The 23,589-nt window shown below is 37.6% G+C and overlaps 1 protein-coding gene and 1 pseudogene across 1 annotated transcript in view; one reads left to right on the top strand and one right to left on the bottom strand.

Annotated features, from left to right (window-relative positions):
* Positions 1 to 3,566, top strand: part of LOC118803532 (zinc finger protein 850-like) — a 34,621-nt gene extending 31,055 nt beyond the window's left edge. The window contains 1 exon segment of the mRNA XM_036564022.1: positions 2,846 to 3,566. Coding sequence (XP_036419915.1) covers positions 2,846 to 3,475 — 630 coding nt within the window. The 3' untranslated portion in view covers positions 3,476 to 3,566.
* The window catches only part of LOC118803526, a 28,758-nt pseudogene continuing 5,730 nt past the window's right edge, over positions 562 to 23,589 (bottom strand).

Genomic DNA, 23,589 nt, shown 5'->3' on the forward strand with positions numbered 1-23,589 from the left:
ATTAAATTTAAACAAAAAATAAGACAATAAAATACAGCTTGAAATAAGCTCTGATGTGTTTCTAGTTTTTAAATGTGCTAAGTGTCTCAGTTGCTGGCAAGTGTAAAATTGGGGTCACAGTAACTGAATGTTTACTATTCCTTTAGCACATTAATATTCAGTGACCTGAGTGATCTAGCAGGAACATAGTCAGTTTGCTCAGAGCATCTTTTTGGTCGTATGAACAACAAATGACATTAATAGATTTAAAATTTAAAAGCTAATATAAGATCAGTAAAATCATTGCTGATTATTATGGCCAAACAGTTCAATTTATAGTTCATCTGACCAGAGAACACTCCTCTGAAATCCTCTTTGTCCTGGTGATCACCTGCAAACCTTAGTCTGGATTTTTTTTTTTATACCAGTCTTGCACTTAGGTCTTCTATCTTGCGTGACAGCCTTTCAGACCTTGGCAATGTATTATCCTTTTAATGGTGGAAATAGAAACCTGAGGCCTGCAACTGTGGTCTTGGGGTTCAGTTGAACCTATTGGACCAAAGTTTGTTCAGCCCTGGGAGTTAATTGGTGCCTCCTTCTTGAACCATGCAGTGTCTGTGTGGTCCCAAGACTATTATACTTGCATACTAGGGGTGCAACAGATCACAAAACTCGTGGTTTGGATTGTATCATGGTTTCGATCACATAAGGATAACAGATCAACTACAGTCTGTCACACCACTATTGCATACAGTTGTTTGTACAGTTTCTTTTTACCTTTGTTACCTTTGGGTTGATTGAGGTCCACTTTTTTTTTGAGATCTTGGCTTTGCTTAGATTTTCCCATGCTATCAACTTCTGGAGTTTTCCAACTGTTTAGTCAAGTCAAGTCAGTCAAGTCAGCTTTTATTGTCAATACTACAATGTATATAGAGGACATACAGAGTATTGTAATTGTGTTACTCTCAGACCCCATAGTGTAGCGATAACATTAAAAAGACGGTAAACAGGAAATGTGTGAATTAAATAGACACTAAAAAAACACTAAACACTAATCGTAAAAATAAATAAAATCATAAAAAACAAACACTAATTGTAGAAAAATAGAATAACAAAAAAAAAATATATATAAATATAAGAATGTTCTGAAATTAATAATGAAGTGACAGGTCTATGGATATAAATAGTGCAAATATAAACAGTAGTGCAATTAGAATGAACTTATGGAGCGTGATTGATGGGTGCGTAACAGTCCCTGAGAATGTGTTCAGTATTGGGGAGTGGGGGTTAGGAACACGTGTTTGGGTCCAAACTTTGTGTGTGTGAAGGACAGAAGGGGAGGGGGGGGTCAAAGTAGGGAGAGAGATTAGCATCCTGACAGCCTGGTGCATGAAGCTGTCCCCCAGTCTGCTTGTCCTGGCCCGGAGACTCCGCAGTCTGCTCCCCGATGGCAGCAGGTTTACTTGGTGTATGTACTTTTTTTACCCACTGGACATCTGAGATATGAATTAAAACTCACCTCACAGTAAGAAGGGTGTGGAGTTTGCATGTTCTGTCTGTGTCTGTGTGGGTTTCCTCCCACAGTCCAAAGACATGCAGTCAGGCGAATTGGAGTTGCTACATTCCCTGTGTATGTGAATGTATATGTCTGTCTGTCTGCTCTCTGATGAACTGACGACATGTACTGGGTGTTTTCCAGTGACTGCTGAAATAAGGTATATATGTTAACTGTAGTTGCAACATAAATATTATAAAAAGCAAATTAGAATTTGTAGTTTTAATGTAAGGATTCTACGTGAGTTACAGACACACATGCTGATTTACAAATCTGAAAACTGTATTTAGTGATACTGAATTTAGTGCAGTTCAGTGTGTGAAATGCATGAGATCATTGTAAGCAGTTCTCTTGGATTAGACTAATAATGAGATGATGATTTGGGAGGATGTTAGATGAACAGCTGTAGCTATGGGTTAGGGGAGCCAAATACTCACAAGATGTGAGATGAAGTTTCATGAACTATCAACCTTGAAACCTATAGGTTGACCTCCTCCTTTCTCTGTGAGATGTGGCTTAGATGTAAGTAAATTTTTTAGGCACTGACACATTTAAGTGTAGGTAGTCCCCAACCTGTCTCCAAGTTTCAGTCAGCAAAACAATGTCCAGTTTTCTGTGAGTGATCAAAATATTGTTAATTTCAAGTGTATCTGTATTGGTTCTAGAAGTTTGCTTATATTTCCAAATGATATAAGCATCTGAGACACAATGAGCAGAAGGGGAGCATGAAAACTGGTGAACGTTCTGTTTGAATGACAAGTTAAATGTGACCTTATACATGATAAACATTGATTCATGTCTAATTGGTGTAAAATAAGAATCACTACAACCCAGTATCACATTAGCCTAGAACTATTAGCCAATATAAATAACAGAAATGCTACACTCAGATTGAATCCAGGAAAGTGGATATTAAAAATGTGTTATTACACTCACATTTCATCCACTGAAAGGCTCTTTAGGGAACCAAAAGTGCTTCTTCTCTAGCATCACTCCAAATACCTCCTTTGCCACCTTTCTGTTTAAGAAAGTTTGTTGCATTTCATACTTAGTTTGACCTTTTCTTCTCTTTTTTCTTCCTAGTGTCCAGTTCATATTTATCTCCAAAAACTCCAAAGATGCTGCTAAGAGGAGCAAGCCAGACTGCTGAAACAAGGAGAAATTGAATAAGAGAGTATGGCATCCAGAACAAGCTCCAATACTCAAAATCCATTCTCTGGTACATCTCCCACAAGAATGATGAGAAATACAGGCAAGGAGGGAACTTGCCACTGCTCAGAACTTGCCACTGCTAAAAGTTTTCTAAAAAAGCACCAGTGTGTTCACGCAGGAGAGAAGCCGTATTGCTGCTCAGACTGTGGGAAGAACTTTTCTCTACAGAGCATTCTTCACCGACACCAGCGCATTCACACAGGAGAGAAGGCACATCACTGCTCAGAGTGTGGAAAGAGTTTTCATCGACAGAGTAATCTCAAACAGCACCAGCGCATTCACACAGGAGAAAGGCCGTACTTCTGCTCAGACTGTGGAAAGAGTTTTAATCGAAAGAGTCGTCTCAAACAACACCAGCGCATTCATACTGGAGAGAAACCGTATCAGTGTTCAGAGTGTGGCGCAAGTTTTACTCAACAGAGTACTCTCCTGCAGCACCAGCGCATTCACACAGGAGAGAAGGTGTATCACTGCTCAGAGTGTGGGAGGAGTTTTAATCGTTACGGTACTCTCCAAGACCACCAGCGCATTCACACAGGAGAGAAGCCGTATCAGTGCTCTGAGTGTGGGCGGAGTTTTAGTCAGCAGAGTAATCTCAGAGAGCACCAGCGCATTCACACTGGAGAGAAACCGTATTACTGCTCTGAATGTGGGCGGAGCTTCAGGCACATGAGTACATTTAAGACACATAAATGCACTAACAGGGAGATGAATAATCATGATATGTGAGTTGGATTAAAAAAAAAATCCTTGTCATGCTTATTATGTAAACATGCATTCTGTAACATGATTTAAAATAATAAAATGAACTTACCCAAAATGTAGTTGATCAGTGAAGACATTTTTGCTGTCTGAAGTTTTCCATTTTTGTGCAAGAACACGTCTAAATACAGGAGCCATAAGATTTTACTTAAAAAGATCCTGAATTTCCTAAAACAAAATCCATAAAACACATCTAAAAGCATCCAAAGACATTATCAAAGAAATAGCAGTTGTACACTAAAGTAGGAAAGTTTGTTAACAAACTGAATGTTGGCTTGACAACACTTACAAAGAGTGTGCAAATGTGCTAGTAGTGTTTATCAATGTGTGTGTATTTAGTAGAACTCCATAAAGGTGGGCGATATGGCCAAAATATAACATTGCAATACTTCAAGTAATTTTCATTATATTTTTTCAGACATCTGATCAGTTGGAACAGAGAAAAAAGAATCAGTAGTGCTGTATTTTAAAAAAAAAATCTAAAAAAAAAAAGTTTTATTCAATATGTAACAGTTGGTTAATGTTTTACAAGTATCCAAGATATGTTCAGAAAAGCATATCTTGTTGTGGCATAATTTATCAGTACAAAAATATATTTTGCCATTTCGTCCAGCCCTGTGACTGCACAGTAAATGAGATTTATATCGTTATGCAATAAACTACATGTTTGGGACTGCAGTGACAGAATGGACCAAAATCTCTCAAATCCAATTAAACCACTCACACAAGAAAGAAAACTGCTCTATCCTGAACTATTAGTCTGAATCCATGTATTTATCTTTGTAATTTGGTTCCCTTGGTCCCCACCAAAGCAGAAAAGGATTAATTATTGAGTTTTAGTGCTGGTTTGATTAGCGTTCACATCAACATATGACATAAAACCAAAAGATGTAAATACATGTAAAAATCACAAATGATTGGGTAGATGCTATGATGTACATTTGGTATCTACAATTGCAGTATTGTCCAGCAGACTCTCTTAACCACGATGTACGCTGCCTCAACTGAGCTCATGATTGTTCATGTATGTATATCTTGTTCAGGAGTCTTCTGATATTCTAAAGTGTTGGTTCCTAACATGGTCGTCACAGTCCTCAAGATGGTCTATGTTTTTGCTTCAAACCAAAATACAACACAGGGATGAACCTTCACCTCCTGATGATCGGGCTGGGAAGGAGTGTTCTAAAGACGTCCGCCACTAGAGGCTGTGCATGACCATGTTTTTTCCCCACAATTTAAAGCGAAGTGAAATCGCTGATACACAGCCTCAAGTGTCTTGCTGTTTTTTTCTAAAACATTAAAAATTCTGTGAAATAATACAGCAGTATGCAAAAGTTTGGGCACCCCTGGCCCACGTTATGTTGTGTTCTGAGCCATTTGGAGGCATAACATTGATGACTGACGGATTCCCATATAAGAAGAATCACAGTTGCCATAATAAGATCCATTTTGGAAGATGGAACCTAACCATATCATATAAGAAGAAAATAAACCTGGGCCTAAGACAGAGCGTTGTAGTACCCCTTGCTTGATGGATTCTCTAGAAAAGTGAAACTTTTAAATAGAAAACAACTCACTTTAATTCAGTACCCAGGGCTGCAACTCTATGTGTGAGATGCTCCAAAGATATATGCAAGGTAGTGAGTGATGTTACCTAGTTTAGTTCTTGCTTGAGAAGCTCCAAAAGATATTCACAAGAATGTAATATGTAAAGGAACATGAACATATCTCTTTTAATAAAAGCAAAGCTTGTTACCTGCATCTCCCACAAACATGGAGGTGACAAAAAGAGAGTTTAAGCAGTTTCACTTGACTTCTGGCCTAGGTTTGGACCAATCCAGTAACGCTGTGGGTGGGCCATTGTGACTGGCTACAAAGCGTTAATTGATTAATCTAGATATAGTTATTTGATCTATTTTTGTCAGTTAGGGAGATTGAGCCAGGTACAAAAGAGTGTTTTTATTCTGATCCCTGCAGATATTTTTGAAGAACTGAAAACAAGTCCCAAAAAAGAATGTGAGTTGCAATACATGTGGAAACACTAAACACTGAAACTTTTGATATATTTAGTTGTTGCAGCTATTGTACAAATATTGTTTCTGCTTTTTGACTGGAAATCAAATAAATGAACAGAGCCTTGAAGAGCTGCCAGTGCAGGAGAAAAAGTACTGATGGGCTTGCAAAACAAATAAGCAACTAATGTTTACTGGATTTCATCTCTTGACCTAACTCACCAGCCATAAGCTAACCCGCTAGCCACGAAATAACCTGCTAACCTTGGCTTAATCCACTAGGTGCAATCTATTCTGCTGTGAGCGAGTCATGACCTAACTTTGTAGCCATGACCTAACCTGTTAGCTGTGAGCTAACTTGCGAACCATGCCCTAACTAGCTAGCCATGAAATAACCTACTAGCTGTGAAATAACATACTAACTATGACCTAACCCACTAGCCACAAGCTAAACTGAAAGTTGTTTTAGTTTTACTTTAAACTCAGTTTACATCATCTATACAGGTGTAAATAAATCAGATATGAGTTTCATAAACACTGTTATGTGAGTAAATGTACACAGTTATGTGAGTTTAATTAGTTATTTATTGTAGATATTCCTTTGATTCCTTACATCATCTCCATCTACATCATCTCCAAATCAGAGAAATACAGACTGAACTGCTTTTTAAACGAGGCAGAATACAGTACAGCCAATCAGAACAGAGCTCATTTACATATATCAGTCCTGAAGACACAGTAACATAAAAAGACTTTAATTATAAAGAATAAAGAGAAATAAGAAATGATAATGTAAAATTAATTGTGGGTGTTTATTTACATAAAACCACACAAACATTACAAGGGGAAAAATTCAACTTGAAAATAGAGAGAGGGATACAGAGAGAGAGGGAGAGAGTGCGTGAGAGATGGAGAGAGACAGTGTGAGAGGGAGAGAGAAAGAGACAGAAAAATAGAGTGAGAGAGAGACAGAAAAAGACAGAGAAACAGAAAGAGAGACATAAAGAGAAAGAGAGACAGAAAGACAATCCAATTTTCTCTTTGTTGAAGTAAATGTTTTGTAATGTTTATGAGCTCTACTTGTGTAGTGGACACACACATACACATGCACAGGATGTTATTCTATCTTGCACACACACACTGAGGAGTCATTATAAACTGTAAATCCTGCACAGAGCGGTTCAGTGAATGTGGTGTAGAATGTGTGTAGGTGTGTCAGTGTGTGTGTATCAGAGGAGACACTGTAGAAGGACAGAGTGCCGGCCGGACAGTCCACATACATTCCTACTCTCTTAGAGCTGGAGGAAGGTACAGACAGATCAGTGCTCTTCTTATTGTGACGGACAGAGTAATTGGTATTTGAGCAGCTCAGAATCCAGGACTTTTCATTTCCTCCAAACTCACAGTCATCTCCGCTTCCTTTCCTGCTGATTGATTTATATGTCAGAGCTATTTCAGCCAACAACCCTCCGCTCCACTCAGCCTCCCAGTAACAGCATCCGGTCACACTCTCTCTACACAGAACCTGCGCACAGCGGTCAAATCTCTCTGGATGATCAGGATATGAGTGATACCGTCTCACACGCTCCACCTTTCTGTTCCCGTCAGACAGAGAGAGAGAACTGTTTGCTGTGTTTGGATCCAGAGTGAACTCACAGGAATCTGCACACAAGAAAAGATAGAGTGTGTGTGAGAGAGTGTGAATGTGAGTATGAGTGTGTGAATGTGAGTGTGTGTGTGTGTACTTACATTTCTTCAGTCCTGGTCTGATTCTCATCTCACCTCCATGTTCCACTCTAAACACACACACAAACACACACACACACACACACACACACACAGTTAAATAAATAACAGTTATGTGTGATTAGTTTAAGGTTGTATTTCAGTCTGTTCTCTGTGTGTAACAGCTATAAACATATTTGTCTGATAGTTTAACACATTCTGGTGTCTCTCTTAAACACATGCGTATCACATCTTCAGTTTTAATCATTTCCTCTTCAAATGATGGATATCAGTTTAAATTGAACTGTAATAATCTTTACAGTCTTTACAATCTTTTAGATCTTTATACAGGGTGTTCCAAAAAATTTACATAATTTGAGATGTGAATAGGGCGGCACGGTGGCACAGTGGGTAGCGCTGTCACCTCACAGCAAGAAGGGCCTGGGTTTGATTCCCGGCCGGGTCGTTTCTGTGTGGAGTTTGCATGTTGTCTGCGTGGGTTTCCTCCCACAGTCCAAAAACATGCAGTCAGGCCAATTGGATGTGCTAAATTGCCCCTAGGTGTGTGTGAATGTGTATGTCTGTCTGTCTGCCCTGCGATGGACTGGCGACCTGTCCAGGGTGTATCCTGCTTTCCGCCCAATGACAGCTGGGATAGGCTCCAGCACCCCACCGTGACCCAGAAGGATAAGCTCTTTAGATGATGGATGGATGAATGGAGATGTGAATATCTGAGTAACTACATGTCATAGGCTAACAAAATTAAATAGGTTTTATGTTGAACAATACAAGATTTATTTATCTTGAGGGGAAAATCTACATTTAGAGGGATGTAGATTTTATAACCGATTTCACAAACTATATGATAAACTGAGCTCAAAAAAGAGGTTTAAAAGCCTTAAATAAAAAAATACACACACACATATTTTACATAAAACAGATGTGTAGTATGATTCACTGACAGTGTTGAAATAATTGCTGCACAATTTGATGGAAACCTCTCGTTTACCTCTCAGAGCACTGGATTTGTTGGAAGTAGCTGCAGCTCTCCATACTTTTAACAAGCAAAAATAAAACAATGAGGAGTAATTGCAGAAACTTATTTATTAAACATAAAACATGCAGTGTGGGTCTGCACACCATGTCTGCTCCATACCCAGAAACCTCACTCTCACTAAATATGTGATATTTCAGGCAGAGTTTAAGCTGCATGCGCAAGCCTCGTTTGTTTGAGTGTACCTGTTCATCAGAGCAAAAACTGTGTGAGAAGTACACTGACAATGGTCTCCAATGCGAGGCATGTGTGTGAATGAGTGAGTGAAATTATATGACTAAGTGGGTTTTAAACCTCAACATTCTCTTGCTATGGAAGTGACGGCAGCACTTCTTCATTCTCATAAACACCGAAAACCATTTGATTGGATTTACTCCACATGTGCTCCACATTTTTTCCATTATAGAGCTGCAGACAGTACACAGACAGACTACAGAAGTGCTGGTTGGTTGTACTCAATGCGTCATCCACATTTATACCAATCCAGAGAAAGAGAGACAGACTAAAGAAGTGTGTTTTTTTTTATAATGGTTGCATCAGAAAAGTGCTTTTATCAGCAAGGAAGCAGGTTCATATGTAGATTCCGATCATCTGAAAAATTATGAATATCTGTCTTGATTATCGACCTCTAATTGTAGCATGTGGAGTGTACTATTCCTTTCTTAGTTTTCTAACAATGCTTTCATAATTCTGCTATAGTTACCAGATGCATTGATTAATAGTCCTAGGTAATTATATTCCATAGTGTGTAATGTGGTGCCACCAAAAGTAAAGTGTGTCATCTGGCTTTTTTTTTTTCTGAAAAATCATTGTTTTGGCTTGATTGATATTAATATCTAATGCCCAATTCTAACAGTGTTCTTCTAGTACAGTTGTGTGTTGTTGCAGGGCTTGTGCTATAGGAGCTGCAAGACCAAATCATCTACATATAAGAGGAATTTTATTTCTTACTTATTTAGTTCTAGTTCTAAATTTGATGATTATTCAGGGTTGTGCCCAGGTTATTAATGTATATGTGGAAGATGGTTGGAGATCAACCTTGATCTACTCCATGTCCTTGTGTAAAGAATTCTGTTCTTTTATTCTCAATTTTAATTTCACATTTATTATTGTTATATTTGGATGTAATTAAAACAAACCTTTCCTCATAATCCAGTTGGGAATAATTAGAGGAATAGTCCTTTGTGCCAACCAGAATGCTTTTTTAGTTTTATACAACAAGCAGTATAAGTATTTTCCCTTTTCTTGTTGGTGGATGTGTATCTGAATGAGTGAATTTAAGGTGTAAATATGATCTGTTGTCCTGGTTTTGATAAAAAGCTAATTTGCATTTGTTAGTACATTTTCTTTCATAAAATATATTAATAATATAGTGTTTATTTACTCAGATTCCATTGTAGATACTCTGGTCAATTCATCTCCAGTTTTATATATCATGATAATGAGATCTCTATTCCAAATCACAGGCAAACTTACACTTCAGACCACTAGATTGTATATTTTTAGGACAGCCAGTTGTAATTTGGGATGACTGTTTCTCAATGTTAATATTGTCAGTTCTGCATGCTTTCCCATTTTTAATAACTGAGTTGTTCTTGTAATTCTTGTACAGTAATGGAGTCTAGAGGACACAGATTATCTTCTACTGCTGATTCTAATTTGGGAAGTTTGTGACCGTGGTCTGGTTTGAATTTAATTTGTGGCATTCTGGATTTTTATAAAAGATCTTCAGAGTATATTTTCCAGGTTTTGCCATTTTCAATTGAGAGTTTTTTTTGTCTGCATTTCCCTTGCTTTGTCTGTCTGTTTCTGTTTCTGTCTCTCTGTTTGTCTTTCTCTGTCTCTCTCCAAGTGTACATCAATTAATGTTACTTAAGACAGCAGTAATCACTACTAAATGATTAAGTAATATCTCAATTATTAACTAATGATAGAAATATGACTGATTGACAGGAATATGAATTACATTATTTTATATGTTATTAAGTAGTTTTAATAATTTCTGAATGCTTAAGTAATGCCTTAGTTAGTTAAAATCTAATAAAATTAATGATAATTAGAATATTATTTTAGATATTAGGACAGAAAGAAGTAATCACTTTTAACAATTTAAGTCCATAATACAAACCATACATACTTGATAAAGCTCTAAGGTTTCCTAAAAGAAAGTGATTACCTGGGTAAGATTAACAAGGCAATATACATTCTGTACTCCTAGCATTTATACTCATAGAAGAGATACACATATAGGAAATTAACTAAGTAGCAAAAAAGTTATATCACTTGCAAACAAGAAAATTTTGAACATCATGAAGTATCATGAAATACGCATTCTTTCAATTTGTATGTGGAATTGCTTTGTGATGGTGGGGCATGTCTTATTCCAGCTACTTGATTGAGCTATAGATCTATGTTTGGAATATCAGTTAATTCTATTGTTAAACCAATAGATTAATAATAATATATTGTACAACCTTGTGTTTAGTATGTCCGGTCGTCTGGTGATGAAATAGGATCAGTGATCAACATTTGGAGTGAAAGCTTATAATGTAGAGACATGGAAAAAATCTTAGAAATGTGATTTTATGTTACTCAGAATGTCTTGTTTAAGAGTTGCACTGCTGTCTCCAGAGAGAGACTTTGTCCCATTGTATTAGTGATTGGAGGTAGTCTGACTCTAGATAAAATTTGTGAGTATTCTTAATCCAGTTTATAGCGGTACTTTACTACTTTGTGTGCCAAAGCTATTAGCTTGGGGGTTCAGTGAGAGGTCTTGTAAACTAAGCCATTTGGTAAAGTGACACTAAAGTATAGTGTACAGTCACTATACTATAGTGCACAGTAAATATACTATAGTATAGAGTACAGTTATTATACTACAGTGCACATGAATTACACTACAGTATAGTATACAGTTACTATACTATAGTGCACAGTAATCATACTACAGCATAGAGTACAGTTACTGTACTATAATGCACAGTAACTATACTACAGTATATTGTACAGTCACTATATGGTAATGTGCCGTTATGTACCACAGTAGATAAATATGCTGTAGTGTACAATTACTGTAGTGCAGTTACTATGTTATAGTGTACTTTTACTATGCTACCATATACTGTACACTCACAATTCTGTATTGTACAGTTACTATAATATATTGTACAGTTATTGTACTACAGTTTACAGTTACAATATTACTTCATATCCAGGAAAAATATGGTGGAGAGGTGTGTCAGAAATACAAAAACACACCTCTGAACACAGTTGTTCATACCTGAGTATGTTGAGTGAGCAGAGTGGATCGTCCAGTCTAGCAGAGAGCAGCTTCACTCCTGACTCCCCTGGGTGGTTGTAGGTCAGATCCAGTTCTTTCAGGTATGAGGGGTTTGATCTCAGAGCTGAAGCCAAATAAGAGCAGCCTTCCTCTGTGATCATGCAACCAGATAATCTGCAGAGAGAGTAAAAATAGACAGAGACTGAGTGAATCAGGCGAAATATTATACAGAACTCAACAAAACATAAAAATAATAACAATTGATAGGTATATACACAAGTCATTATTAATATTCAAAAAATCTAAAATAAAAAAAAATCAATCTCATTCAGAGCTCAGTAAAAAAGCACCAAGTTTCCACAATCTCAATTTAAAATATAATAAAAAGAGTGTTTGTATGTTGACATTTGTAAGCTTTAATAATTTTTTACTGATACATTTTGATACATTTTTTACTACAACAACTATTATCCTTTTCATTATAAAATCAACACATTTAATTACTCCTAAAATCCAATGAATGTGTTTTGAAGATATTTACTAATCAAATTTCTCATAACTTTTTATAACTTGAGAACAGCTTAACACACAGGTCTGAAACACATACTACATACTAACTGTTGGTAGAAAACATTTTCTAAATTTATCATTGATACACTACATGGACAAAAATATTGGGACACAATCTTGATCATTGGATTCAGGTATTACATTCAGTCCCATTGCCACAGGTGTATAAAATTAAGCACCTAGCCATGCAGTTTGCCTCTATAAACATTTGTGAAAGAATGGGTCTTTCTAAAGAGCTCACTGAATTCAAGCGTGGTACTGAAAATAGGATGCTATCATCACAACAGGTCCGTTTGTGAAACGTCTTCCCTCCTAGATGTTCCAGAATCAACTGTGAGTGATATTTTTAAAAAGTGGAAGCTTTTAGGAACCACTGGACTCTGGAGCAGTGGAAATGTATTCTGTGGTGTGAGGAATCATGCTTCTCTAAATAGCAGTATGATGGAGGTGACTGGGTTTGGTAAATACCAGAGGAATGTTACCTGCCTGACCGCATTGTGCCTACTGTAAAGTTTGGTGAAGGAGAGATAATGGGGTTGGGATGTCATAAAAGCTCCTGTAGGTGTAATGTATAGGTGTCCAATACTTTTGTCTATATAGTGTATGTGCCGACTTCTGCAATTTGGAATGAAGAATGCACCAGCTACTTTCCAATGCTCAAGGAATACAGTCACTGTTGGACTGAGTAATGTGATCACATATATTAATGATGTAGTAGTGCACAGTGGTTCCTAACAGGTACATGTACATCATCTCTGTCAGTAATGCAAATGACTAGAGAGTGCTCAGTTGGTGGTAAACTTACCCAAATGTGACATCTGAAAAGTAAAGCACTTGGGTCAGCAGGTTATGGACCTTTTCTAGCTATTCTGTGTTTTAGGTGGTAGGTAGACTCAGAGGGGAACCTTTGTGTTAGGTATCAGGTGGATGGCCCTAACCATTGATATTTATTTCTTGTTCAACAATGAATTCCAAAGATTAACACTCCATTCCAATAGTAAATAACAGAAAGCCTACCTTAGTATCTCCAGTTTACAATTTGAACTTTTCAATCCAGAAGAGAGGATCTTCACTCCTGAATCTTGCAGGTCATTATTACTGATGTCCAGCTCTTTCAGAGAAGAGGCTTCCAGTTTTAAAACTGATTCTAGATTTTCACAAGTCTTTTTTCCAAGATTACACAAAGTTAATCTGCAAAGCAAGGGTTAATACAACAGATTTTACAATACACGAAAAAGGAAATTAAAATAAATGTCAAATGCCCTTTTTGAATAACTCAGCTAAGATTTCTGACGCTGATGTTGGATGAGAAGGCCTGGCTCGCAGTTTACGCTCTAATTTATCCCAAAGGTGTTCTATCGGGTTGAGGTCAGGACTCTGTGCAGGCCAGTCAAGTTCTTCCACACCAAACTCGCTCATCCATGTCTTCATGGACCTTTCTTTGTGCACTGGTGCACAGTCATGTTGGAACAGGAAGGGGCCGTCCCCAAAAGTTGGGAGCATGAAATTGTTCAAAATATCTTGGTCTGCTGAAGCATCGAGTTTCTTTCACTGGAACTAAGGGGCCAAGCCCAACTCCTAAAGAAAAACAACCCCACACTATAATCCGGCCTTCACCAAACTTTACGTTTGGCACAATGCAGTCAGACAAGTACCAATCTCCTGGCAACTGGCAAACCCAGACTCGTCCATCGGATTGCCAGACGGAGAAGCGTGATTCGTCACTCCAGAGAAGACCCCTTCCACTGCTCTAGAGTCCAGTGGCGGCGCTTTACACCACTGCATTTGACGTTTTGCATTGCGCTTGGTGATGTAAGGCTTGGATGCAGCTGCTTGGGCATGGAAACCCATTCCATGAAGCTCTCTACGTGCTGTTCCTGAGCTAATCTGAAGGCCACATGAAGTTTGGAGAGCTGTAGCAATTGACTCTGCACAAAGTTGGTGACCTCTGCGCACTATGCACCTCAGCATCTGCTGACCCCGCTCTGTCATTTTACGTGGCCTGCCACTTCGTGGCTGAGTTGCTGTCATTCCCAATCACTTCCACTTTATTATAATACCACTGACAGTTGACTGTGGACTATTTAGTAGTGAGGAAATTTCACTACTGGACTTGTTGCACAGGTGGCATCCTATTACGGTACCATGCTGGAATTCACTGAGCTCCTGAGAGCGACCCATTCTTTCACACGTTTGTAGAAGCAGTCTGCATGCCTAGGTGCTTGGTTTTATACACCTGTGGCCATGGAAGTGATTGGGACACCTAAATTCAATGATTTGGATGGGTGAGTGAATACTTTTGGCAGCATAGTGTACATTACTGGGGTGCTTAGAGTGAGAAACATAATAGAATTCTGTATCCCCAACAAATAAAGGGAAACAATCTTAAGTAATGAAATTCATAACTTGAGTTTAGAATTTAGAGAAAGCTAACCTGAGTATCTCCAGTTTACAGTGTAAACCTTTCAGTCCAGCAGAGAGCAGCTCCACTCCTGAATCACACAGGTTATTGTTACTGAGGTCAAGTTCTTTTAGAGAAGCATTTTCCAGTTTTAAAACTGATTCCAGATCTTCACAAGTGTTTACCCCAAGATTACATGAAGCCAATCTACAAAGGGAGAAGAAAGACACAATCAAAGGGAGTAAAAGAAAAATCATGTGGCACATCATAATGACTTAGGTCACTAATAACCAATACAATATTGCACTAATTATTTGTTCTTTATTCCTAATTATCTCCTAATATCTCCTACATCCACAGGAGATCACTCTGCATAAATATCATATGTTCCCACAGTATCAACAGTGGTATAAACCAGTTGTCCTTCTTAGCTAAAACAGAATATCTGCACATTAAAGCATGTGTCAGCTGCAGTGTACTGTGTCACTTCAACCTATTACCTTTATTTGGCTTATAATGTAGAAATATGTCATTTTAAATATTCAAATTTTGATTTTTACAGTTCTGGAATGCATTTACAAATACTCAATTTTGAGCAGAGATGGAAAATAAAATATATTGCTCTTGTTACTGCACTTGAGTACATTTGTACATCCCTGTAATGGTATGTTTTGAGTAGAATAATAATCGTAGAACTTTTACTTCAACTCATTTCTAATACTAGATCTACTTTATCTAAATTTACTTTGCAGTTTTTATTTATAATGTTATTAAAATTAATGTGCATTTCAGGTTTTTAAGCCAAATAAAGCCTTAAATTTGAAAGATGTAGCTCTGAAAGCCAATCAAAACAAAGCAGCTCTCAGCTGCATAAACACTTCTGCCCCGATGACTCCAGAGATGTCAAGTGTAATGGAGAAACAAAGAGTAAAATGTTACCAGTACGTATGATGAATATACTTTATCTAAATTGTCATCTTCATTTGTTTTACAATGAACTACAGAAAATGGCAATATGATCAGATCTCAGCATTTCACAACTAAGCTTCCATGCTGAAGAACCAGCTGTTAGCCAACTGGCTAACTAATGCTAACTAAACGTGTACTGCATCCTACTATCCTTATTTTTTCTTACTTTGTTGTTTTAGAACACCAAGGCATCTAATTGATCAACTTCTGACTGAAAAATATAAAGTTTGCTTTGGGAATGTAATGACAAACTCCTTGCTTTCCTCCCTCTTTTTGTGTTTCTCTGCTGCACTTTGATCCTTTATTTGATGTTACCGCTCAAAACTCAAAAAAACTTCTCAACATAATGTAGATTACTGTAAATTGCCTTGTTACTTATTTGTTATCACATATCATGGAATAGTTCATAATAACTATGATGGGGAGGGGGCTGCACCGAAATTACAGATAACACTACAATCACAAAGTAGAGCTATTTTTACAATGTATGGCTCAGATTAATTTAACATCCGTACAAGCAATATATCTAATATGTATTTTTATGGGGCCTTTGACTCATGGGGGGTCCTAAGCAGCTCTGTGCCTTTCTTTGCTGCCCTTTGGAAAGACTGTATGTTACCACTGATTTTCTGCCTATGTTCCTGATAATGGAATTACCCACGATCAGAGTGCTCTGTGCAGTGTTGGTGTCTGCTGAGACCTAATACTTGTTAGGTCTTGTGTCTTTGCTAATCCACTTTGAGTCCTTGATGATAGTCACCTTTGCTGATTTTGCTTCACTGTCATTACTGCTGAGAATACTGTCCCCTAGATTCATTAGCAGTTCAAAATGATTTACCAAACAGACCACTTGTCGCTGCATTGTTGATCTGAGTTTCATTTAATGTATTAATGGCAAAATCCGAAGTGGTGCAGTGCAGCTCTTCTGAAAGTCCCTCAGCAACAATACATGTTGACATATGTTGACAGCAGACGTACGTTCATTAAAATTGATGATTTTTTCCTTTTTTCTTTGACGTGGCTGAAGTGCAGTCATTTTCTGGTGCCATATTACAAAAACTTCTTAACTCTGAAATCTTATCTGTTTAGTTTAGCAACTTCAGTTCAGACAACTATTACAGAACAACAATTCATAATCTTACCCAATCTTAACTCCAGATAAGAAAATAGTATTACAGACACATCCTGAATAACCAACATTTTCCAAAATCTGTCCTAACTTTAAGACAGTCTCAGTGGTGTCCTAACTTCTTTTTAACCATTTCTGTCATTTTTAGGTAGCTGTGACAGGCAGCATACTTCACTACTAGCATAATGAGGTTACATTTTTCTATTTTGCAAAACAGTGGTTTCCCTTGGGAGTTTTTTTCTAACAACATTTTAAAAATCCCAGAAACTACAGACACAATCTCCACTGTCCACTCTTATTATCTCTGTGTGTATATGTTGATGAAAACTCATCAAGTATACTATTACAATGATGGGGGTGAAAAATGAGGCAGAGTTGGACGTGTGGCTGTTTATTAGGAGGAACAACATTAGTGCCGTTGGCTAAAATGTCCGGGAAATGGAAACTGAAACTTAGGTTCAACAAAGCTCTGATAAACAGCAGGAGTAATATTTTAAATATTCCTGATCTCCTGTTTATTACTTTAGTTTTGTTTAGACCTTTTTGCGTCAACAATGGGACCAGTAACTTACAATTTTAACATTATCTTGGTTAAGTGTTTATGTTGAGGCTGTGCGCATATGGTCGGTTGCTTGGTATCAGACATAACAGGTGATTGTTGATTGCAATTGAGTAGGTTAAGACTGCCAAACTTGAGATAAAATAAGATAAAATTCAAAATTCAGATAAGATTTGCTTCTGTAAAACAAAACTGTGAAAAATCTTATCTTGACATGTCCAATCTTAAGACAAAAAGAAAGGAACCTTCTGTAATACAGCCCAGACCTATACAAAACATTCTTACTGATGTCCAGTCATGGACAACAAAGAAATGTCTTTTTGTTCAACTGACTTCAGATTGTCACAGAACTCTTCACAATGTTTACATATAGCAATTCTGCAAAACAGTGCAAATGCAACACATCTTACAATAGACTCAAAAGAAAATGTTCTAATTGACTGTACAGTGAGATTGCACTCACAAAGCTGCCAAAGGAAAAAAATGTACTATAAGAAGATTTACAAATTGTGTTTGCATTTGCAAGTATTTGTTTCTTGGGTTTTAATGGGGTAGAGGTCAGGGCTCTGTGTGGGCTAGTCAAGTTCTTCCATACCAGCCATGCCTTTATGGATCTTGCTCTGTGCACAGTCATGCTGGAACAGAAAAGGGCCTTCCCCAAACTGTTCCTACAAAGTTGGAAGCATTGTCCAGAATGTCTCGGAATGTTGAAGCATTAAGTCACTGAGCTCTTCAGTATGACCCATCCTACTGCCAGTGTTTGTCTATGGAGACTGCAAGGCTATGTGCTTAATTTTATCCAACTGTTAGCAATGAGTACCTGAACTCAATAATTAGGAGGCGTGTCCCAATACTTTTGTCTATATAGTGTAGCTCACTATTTCAGGCTTGTTAGGTTTATCACATTAAGTTTACTCCATGCCTGTTGGATGGGTTTTACCTGCTGATTCGTGCTCCTTCATGCTTAACAGTTTCCTGGTCCATCAGGCTTGAAACAATTGCTCAAGCACAAGTCAGAATGCTGTCCAATGTAAATAATTGTACAATGCTCTTGTAAGAATTTACAAGAATTTCTTGGGCAAAGTGACAGCTGTGACTGTTTATTCATTTGGTAAAAGTATATCAGTAGAACTTTCTTCCTGCTCCACTCAGCAACAAATGCTGTGTGAATGACCAGCGCATATGAGCTGTGACAGTCTGAAACTGACCCAAAATGTGTCATTTTTATTACAATAGTAGTATGTTTGGAATGTAGTCCAAACAAGGACGTTCTACACCACTGTAGTATAATATTAATTGCATTGCACTTCAGAAATGGCCGGATTTGTTGGGAGAACCAAGAATCTGGCAACTGGCAGTGACAGGGCAAAATCCAGTTCGTCCAGCAGAGAGAAACAAAAGAGTTGAAATGGAAAGCCTTGCAAAGTAAAAATATGTGCAAAGATTAGTCATATTGATAAATCATTTTATATATTCATTATTACTGCCCTTATTCAGGAAAAAGTAAAAAAAAAAAAAATACAATTGAACATTTTATTAAATACAGGGTCAAAATGTATCCAAAGATTTTATTTAATAGTTACTACATATTTATCTATTAAATACCAGGCATTTACTGTTCCATAAAATAAAAATACTAGGTGCTTACTTTGCCGTAAAATAAAATTCTACTATAATTTAGATTATTTTTATTAGCCTGCAGTTACTTGCATCTATTAAAGGATTAAAGATTCATACAACCCTACCATAGACTGATGTTAGTGCACAGTTTATACAAATTATTTAGAGTGAAACTATTTGTTTCATAAATTTATTTTCTCAATTGGACCAGCATTTAAATTGACAGCAGGGAAAACACTGTAGCTTATGTGATGTCATATGTGAATTATTCTTAACATTTTAACTTATTTTACAAATTTTTAAAATGTTTACTTACAGAGCTCGTCTTGTGTTTTTCACTACTGGCAGTAGTCTGTTCAGTCCTTTGTCAGATGGCCTGTATTTCTTCAGCTCAAACTTCTCTTGAGTCTCCTCTGATATCAGTAAAACAAACACCAGAGCTGACCACTGTATGGATGTGAGTTCTTGCTTTGAGAGATCTCCTGAGTTCAGGTGTTTCTGGATTTCAGTCATCAGTGAGTTGTCTTTCAGTTCACTCAGACAGTGGAGGAGATTCATGCTTCTGTCAGATGATATTTCCTCATGTAGTTTCATCTTGATATAGTCGGCTGTGTCACTATCACTCTCTGCTTTGATCTTCAGATTTGGTAGAAGTTCTGTTAGGACATGCTGACTATCCTTCTGTGAGAGGCCGAGGAGGAAGCGGAGGAAAAGGTCCAGGTGTCCATTTTCACTCTGCAAAGCTCTGTCCACTGCACACTTATGGAGATCTGTTATTTTCTTATTCATCCATTTGAGCTTGTTCCAGAATGTCTTCTGTTTAAATGCATTCCTTTTCTTGTTGCAGTGTGAGTGATGCACATATAAAGCTGCAAGGCTTTCCTGAACACTCAGATGCACAAAACTGAAAATGTTCCTCTCAGAAATTCCCTCCTGCTGATTGAAAATCTGTGTGCACACTCCTGAGAACACAGTGCCATCACTGAAATCAATACCACATTTCTTAAGATCATCTTCATAGAAATTCAGAGTACCACTCTCAAGATTACAGAAGGCCAGTTTACCAAGCTTCAGAATGATGTGCTCGGCATCAACAGTTTTGATTTTCTCATTGTATTTCTTTTTCATTAAGTTTTTCTGCTGCAGTAGGAAGTTTATGTACATTCCTGTCAGGGTTGTGGGGATGTCCTTATTGCTATCTTGACCAATCAGAGGCTGAAGCACAGTGGCAGAGATCCAGCAGAACACTGGGATTTGACACATGATGTGGAGAGTTCTTGATTTCTTTATGTGTGAAACAATTTTCATTGCCATATCCTGATTACAGTACTTGCTGAAGTATGCCTCCTTTTGTTCATCACTGAATCCTTGTACTTCTGTCACCAGATTAATGTAGTCCCTGGGAATCAGATGGGCTGCTGCTGGTCGGCAAGTTATCCAGGTGAGAGCAAAGGGAAGCAAATTTCTGTTGATAAGATTTGTGATCAGTGATCTCACTGAGGTCTTCTTATGGATGTCTTTTACTTCCTCTCCGTCATCAAAGTGAAGAGGAAAACGGCATTCATCCAGTCCATCAAAGATAAACAAAATTTTACCATCATCCTCTGGAAGAGACTTCAATTTAGTTTTTGAAGAAAATAAACAGTGATTCAGCAGGCCAATCAAACTGAACTTTTTATGTTTCTTCAGATTCAGTTCACGGAAGGGAAGAGGAAAAATGTAGCTTATATCCTGGTTCTCCTCTCCCTTCGCCCAGTCAAGTATGAATTTGTTTACTGACACAGTTTTGCCTACTCCAGCAATTCCCATTGTCAACACTTTTCTGTTCCGTCTATTGGTACCAGGCTGGACCTTGAAAAGGTCTTTGCATTGGACACAAATTTTCTCAGTAGCAGGTCTGTTGGAAGACATTTCCATTTGTCTCACTTCATGCTCATGAATGACTCCTCCACTTTGATTCTGCACTATAATGAGATCAGTGTAGATATCCTCCAAAAACTTTGCTTCGCCTGTTTTTGAATTCCCAATAAGTACACTTTCATACAGCTGCCTGAGGGTGGACTTCAACTGGATAGAGGGCTGTTGATCTTCTGAGAGAGAAATAAGACACAAGGTATTTCTGATGCAGCAAATCAGTTTATTAAGGGTGAGAGTTGACTAGCATAGTGTTTGTCATCATTACAAAGACAAACATGAAACAACAAAACTGCATTTTTTTATACTTTGTGTATGACTGTATCATAAGTGCCAAATGTTGGCACAAATTAGCAATAAGAATTAAGGTTTACTTTCCAAAGTACACTATGGATAAAAGTATTAGGACACCTGCACATTATACCTACAGGACATTTTATGACATCCCATTCTAAATCCATAGGCTTTAATATGGAGTTGGTCCCCCTTTGCAGCTATAACAGCTTTCACTCTTCTAGGAAAGCTTTCTACAAGATTTTGGACTTTGTCTGTAGGAATCTTTGCCCATTCATCCAAAAGAGCAATTGTAAGGTCACACACTGATGTTGCATGAGAGGACCTAGCTCACAAATCACAAACTCACTAAAGTTTATCCCAAAGGTGCTTTATGGGGTTGAGGTCAGGGCTCTATGAGGGCCAGACAAGTTCTTCCACATCAAACTTACCCAGCCATGCCTTTATGGACCTTGCTTTGTGCACTGGGGCTCAGTCATGTTGGAACAGAAAAGGGACTTCCCCAAACTGTTCCCACAAATTGGAGGCATACAATTCTCCAAAATGTCTTGGTATGCTGAAGCATTAAGATTTCCATTGACTGAAACTAAGGGGCCCTAGGCTAACCCCTGAAAGGGCATTAGCTCTCCTCCAACAAACTTTAACAGTTGGCACAATGCAGTCAGGCACGTAACATTCTCCTGGCATTCGCAAAACCCAGACTCATCCATCAGACTATCAGATAGAGAAGCACGATTCATCACTCCACAGAATGCGTTTCCACTGTTCCAGAGTCCAGTGGCGGCATGCTTTACACTCCATCTTATGCTTGGCATTGTGCTTGGTGATGTGAGGCTTGCATGCAGCTACTCAGCAATGGAAACCCATTTCATGAAGCTCCCGGGGTGCAGTTTTTGTGCTGATGTTAATGCCAGAGAAGGTTTGGAGCTCTGCAGGTATTGACTTAACAGAGCATTGGTGTCTTTTATGCACTAGGTGAATAATGCAATATTGGCGACCCCACTCTGAAACTTTACATGGTCTGCCACAATTGAGTGAGCTCTTTAGAATGGCCCATTGTTTTATAAATGTTTGTAAAGGCAGACTGGATGGCTAGGTGCTTGATTTTATAAACCTGTGGCCAGTGGACTGAAGGAAACACCTGAATTCAATCATTAAGAGGTGTGTCCCAACATTTTTGTCCATATATTGTATATGCCACACTACGTCATCATTGGATACTTCAGTTCACTTGTCACTTGTTCTGAAATATGTGAAATTTATTGAAAAACATGAAAAAAACATACTTTTGTAACAATGTTAAAAAAAGGTCTAGAGTGAGGAAATATCTTAAGCACCTGCGTAGTCTAAAATAACATTGTATCATTAATTAAGAAAAATTATCTTATGTTTACTTGTAGTGGGAACACTAACTGAGCCTTCAGTCTGTGCTGTTTCTCATGGATATAATTTGAATTTGAAGCTCCAAATATGATATGATATGATATGATATATGATACGATGTGCCTTTAAGGCTTGTAAAACTGAGACCTGATAACATTACAGTGTTTTCTACTCATTTTCAAATACAAAAACAATAAAAAAGTCAGCTTGTGTAAAAACATTGCTGCATCATCAGTGGTCTGTGAAATCTGTGCTGACTGTGAAATCAATGTTGCTTGATTCAAATAGCTTAAATAAGTTATGCAGAAATGTCAAAGGAATGACTGCTTTGTTGTTTCATTGATTGATGCGTGTATCTATGTAGTAATCCTTATGCCTTGTCTTCACACCATCACACTTCAAAAGAAGATGGATTTGTCAACTATCCTTGTGTGCCACTGACACAGTGACTAGCAAACAGTCAGTAAAGAGATTAATAAAGCACATAATATCTTGTTCTAATATGATTATGACATCATTGTCATTTAGATTAGAAAGGTACAGCACAAGATAAACTGTGTGTTCAAATGTTATTGGCTTAAACACCATCGTCCAGTGGTCCACAGAAAGGGTTCATTTAGGGGATATAGCCAGTCAAGCTCAGTGTAGCTTGGCTCACAGAGGGTGAAAACAAGACTAAGTCTTAATATGATATAAATTGTTCATGAATTTGTTTTTGCCCATTATGGATGTAGTGGATGGGACTTCACTGGTTAGGATGGTAACTTTACTGATATTGTTTATCAGCATCTTTATTCCCCAGGTTTCTTTCGGCATAACTGTGAATGTCAGAAAGGTATATTATTTGTCTTTTATTTGTATGTATGTGTATATTTATTATGCTTTTATCATTTTCATTCATTTCCTTAATTCACTTTATACACTTCATTTTATTATTATTATTATTATTATTATTATTGTTGTTGTTGTTGTTGTTGTTATTATTATTATTATTATTATTATTATTAAAATTACACACTTGTACAATTTTGAGAATAAAGTCATAATATTTCAAGGATAAAGTGGGCTAACTGTGGAAGGGCTGCCATAACATGTTGGGGTCTCGGTTGCTGTACTGGCGATGGTGAAGATGCTGAGCGTGCCCGAGTTCCACTCACTCCTGTCTCCTTGT

Source organism: Colossoma macropomum, unplaced genomic scaffold, assembly GCF_904425465.1.
Source record: "Colossoma macropomum unplaced genomic scaffold, Colossoma_macropomum, whole genome shotgun sequence".
Lineage (NCBI taxonomy): Eukaryota > Metazoa > Chordata > Actinopteri > Characiformes > Serrasalmidae > Colossoma > Colossoma macropomum.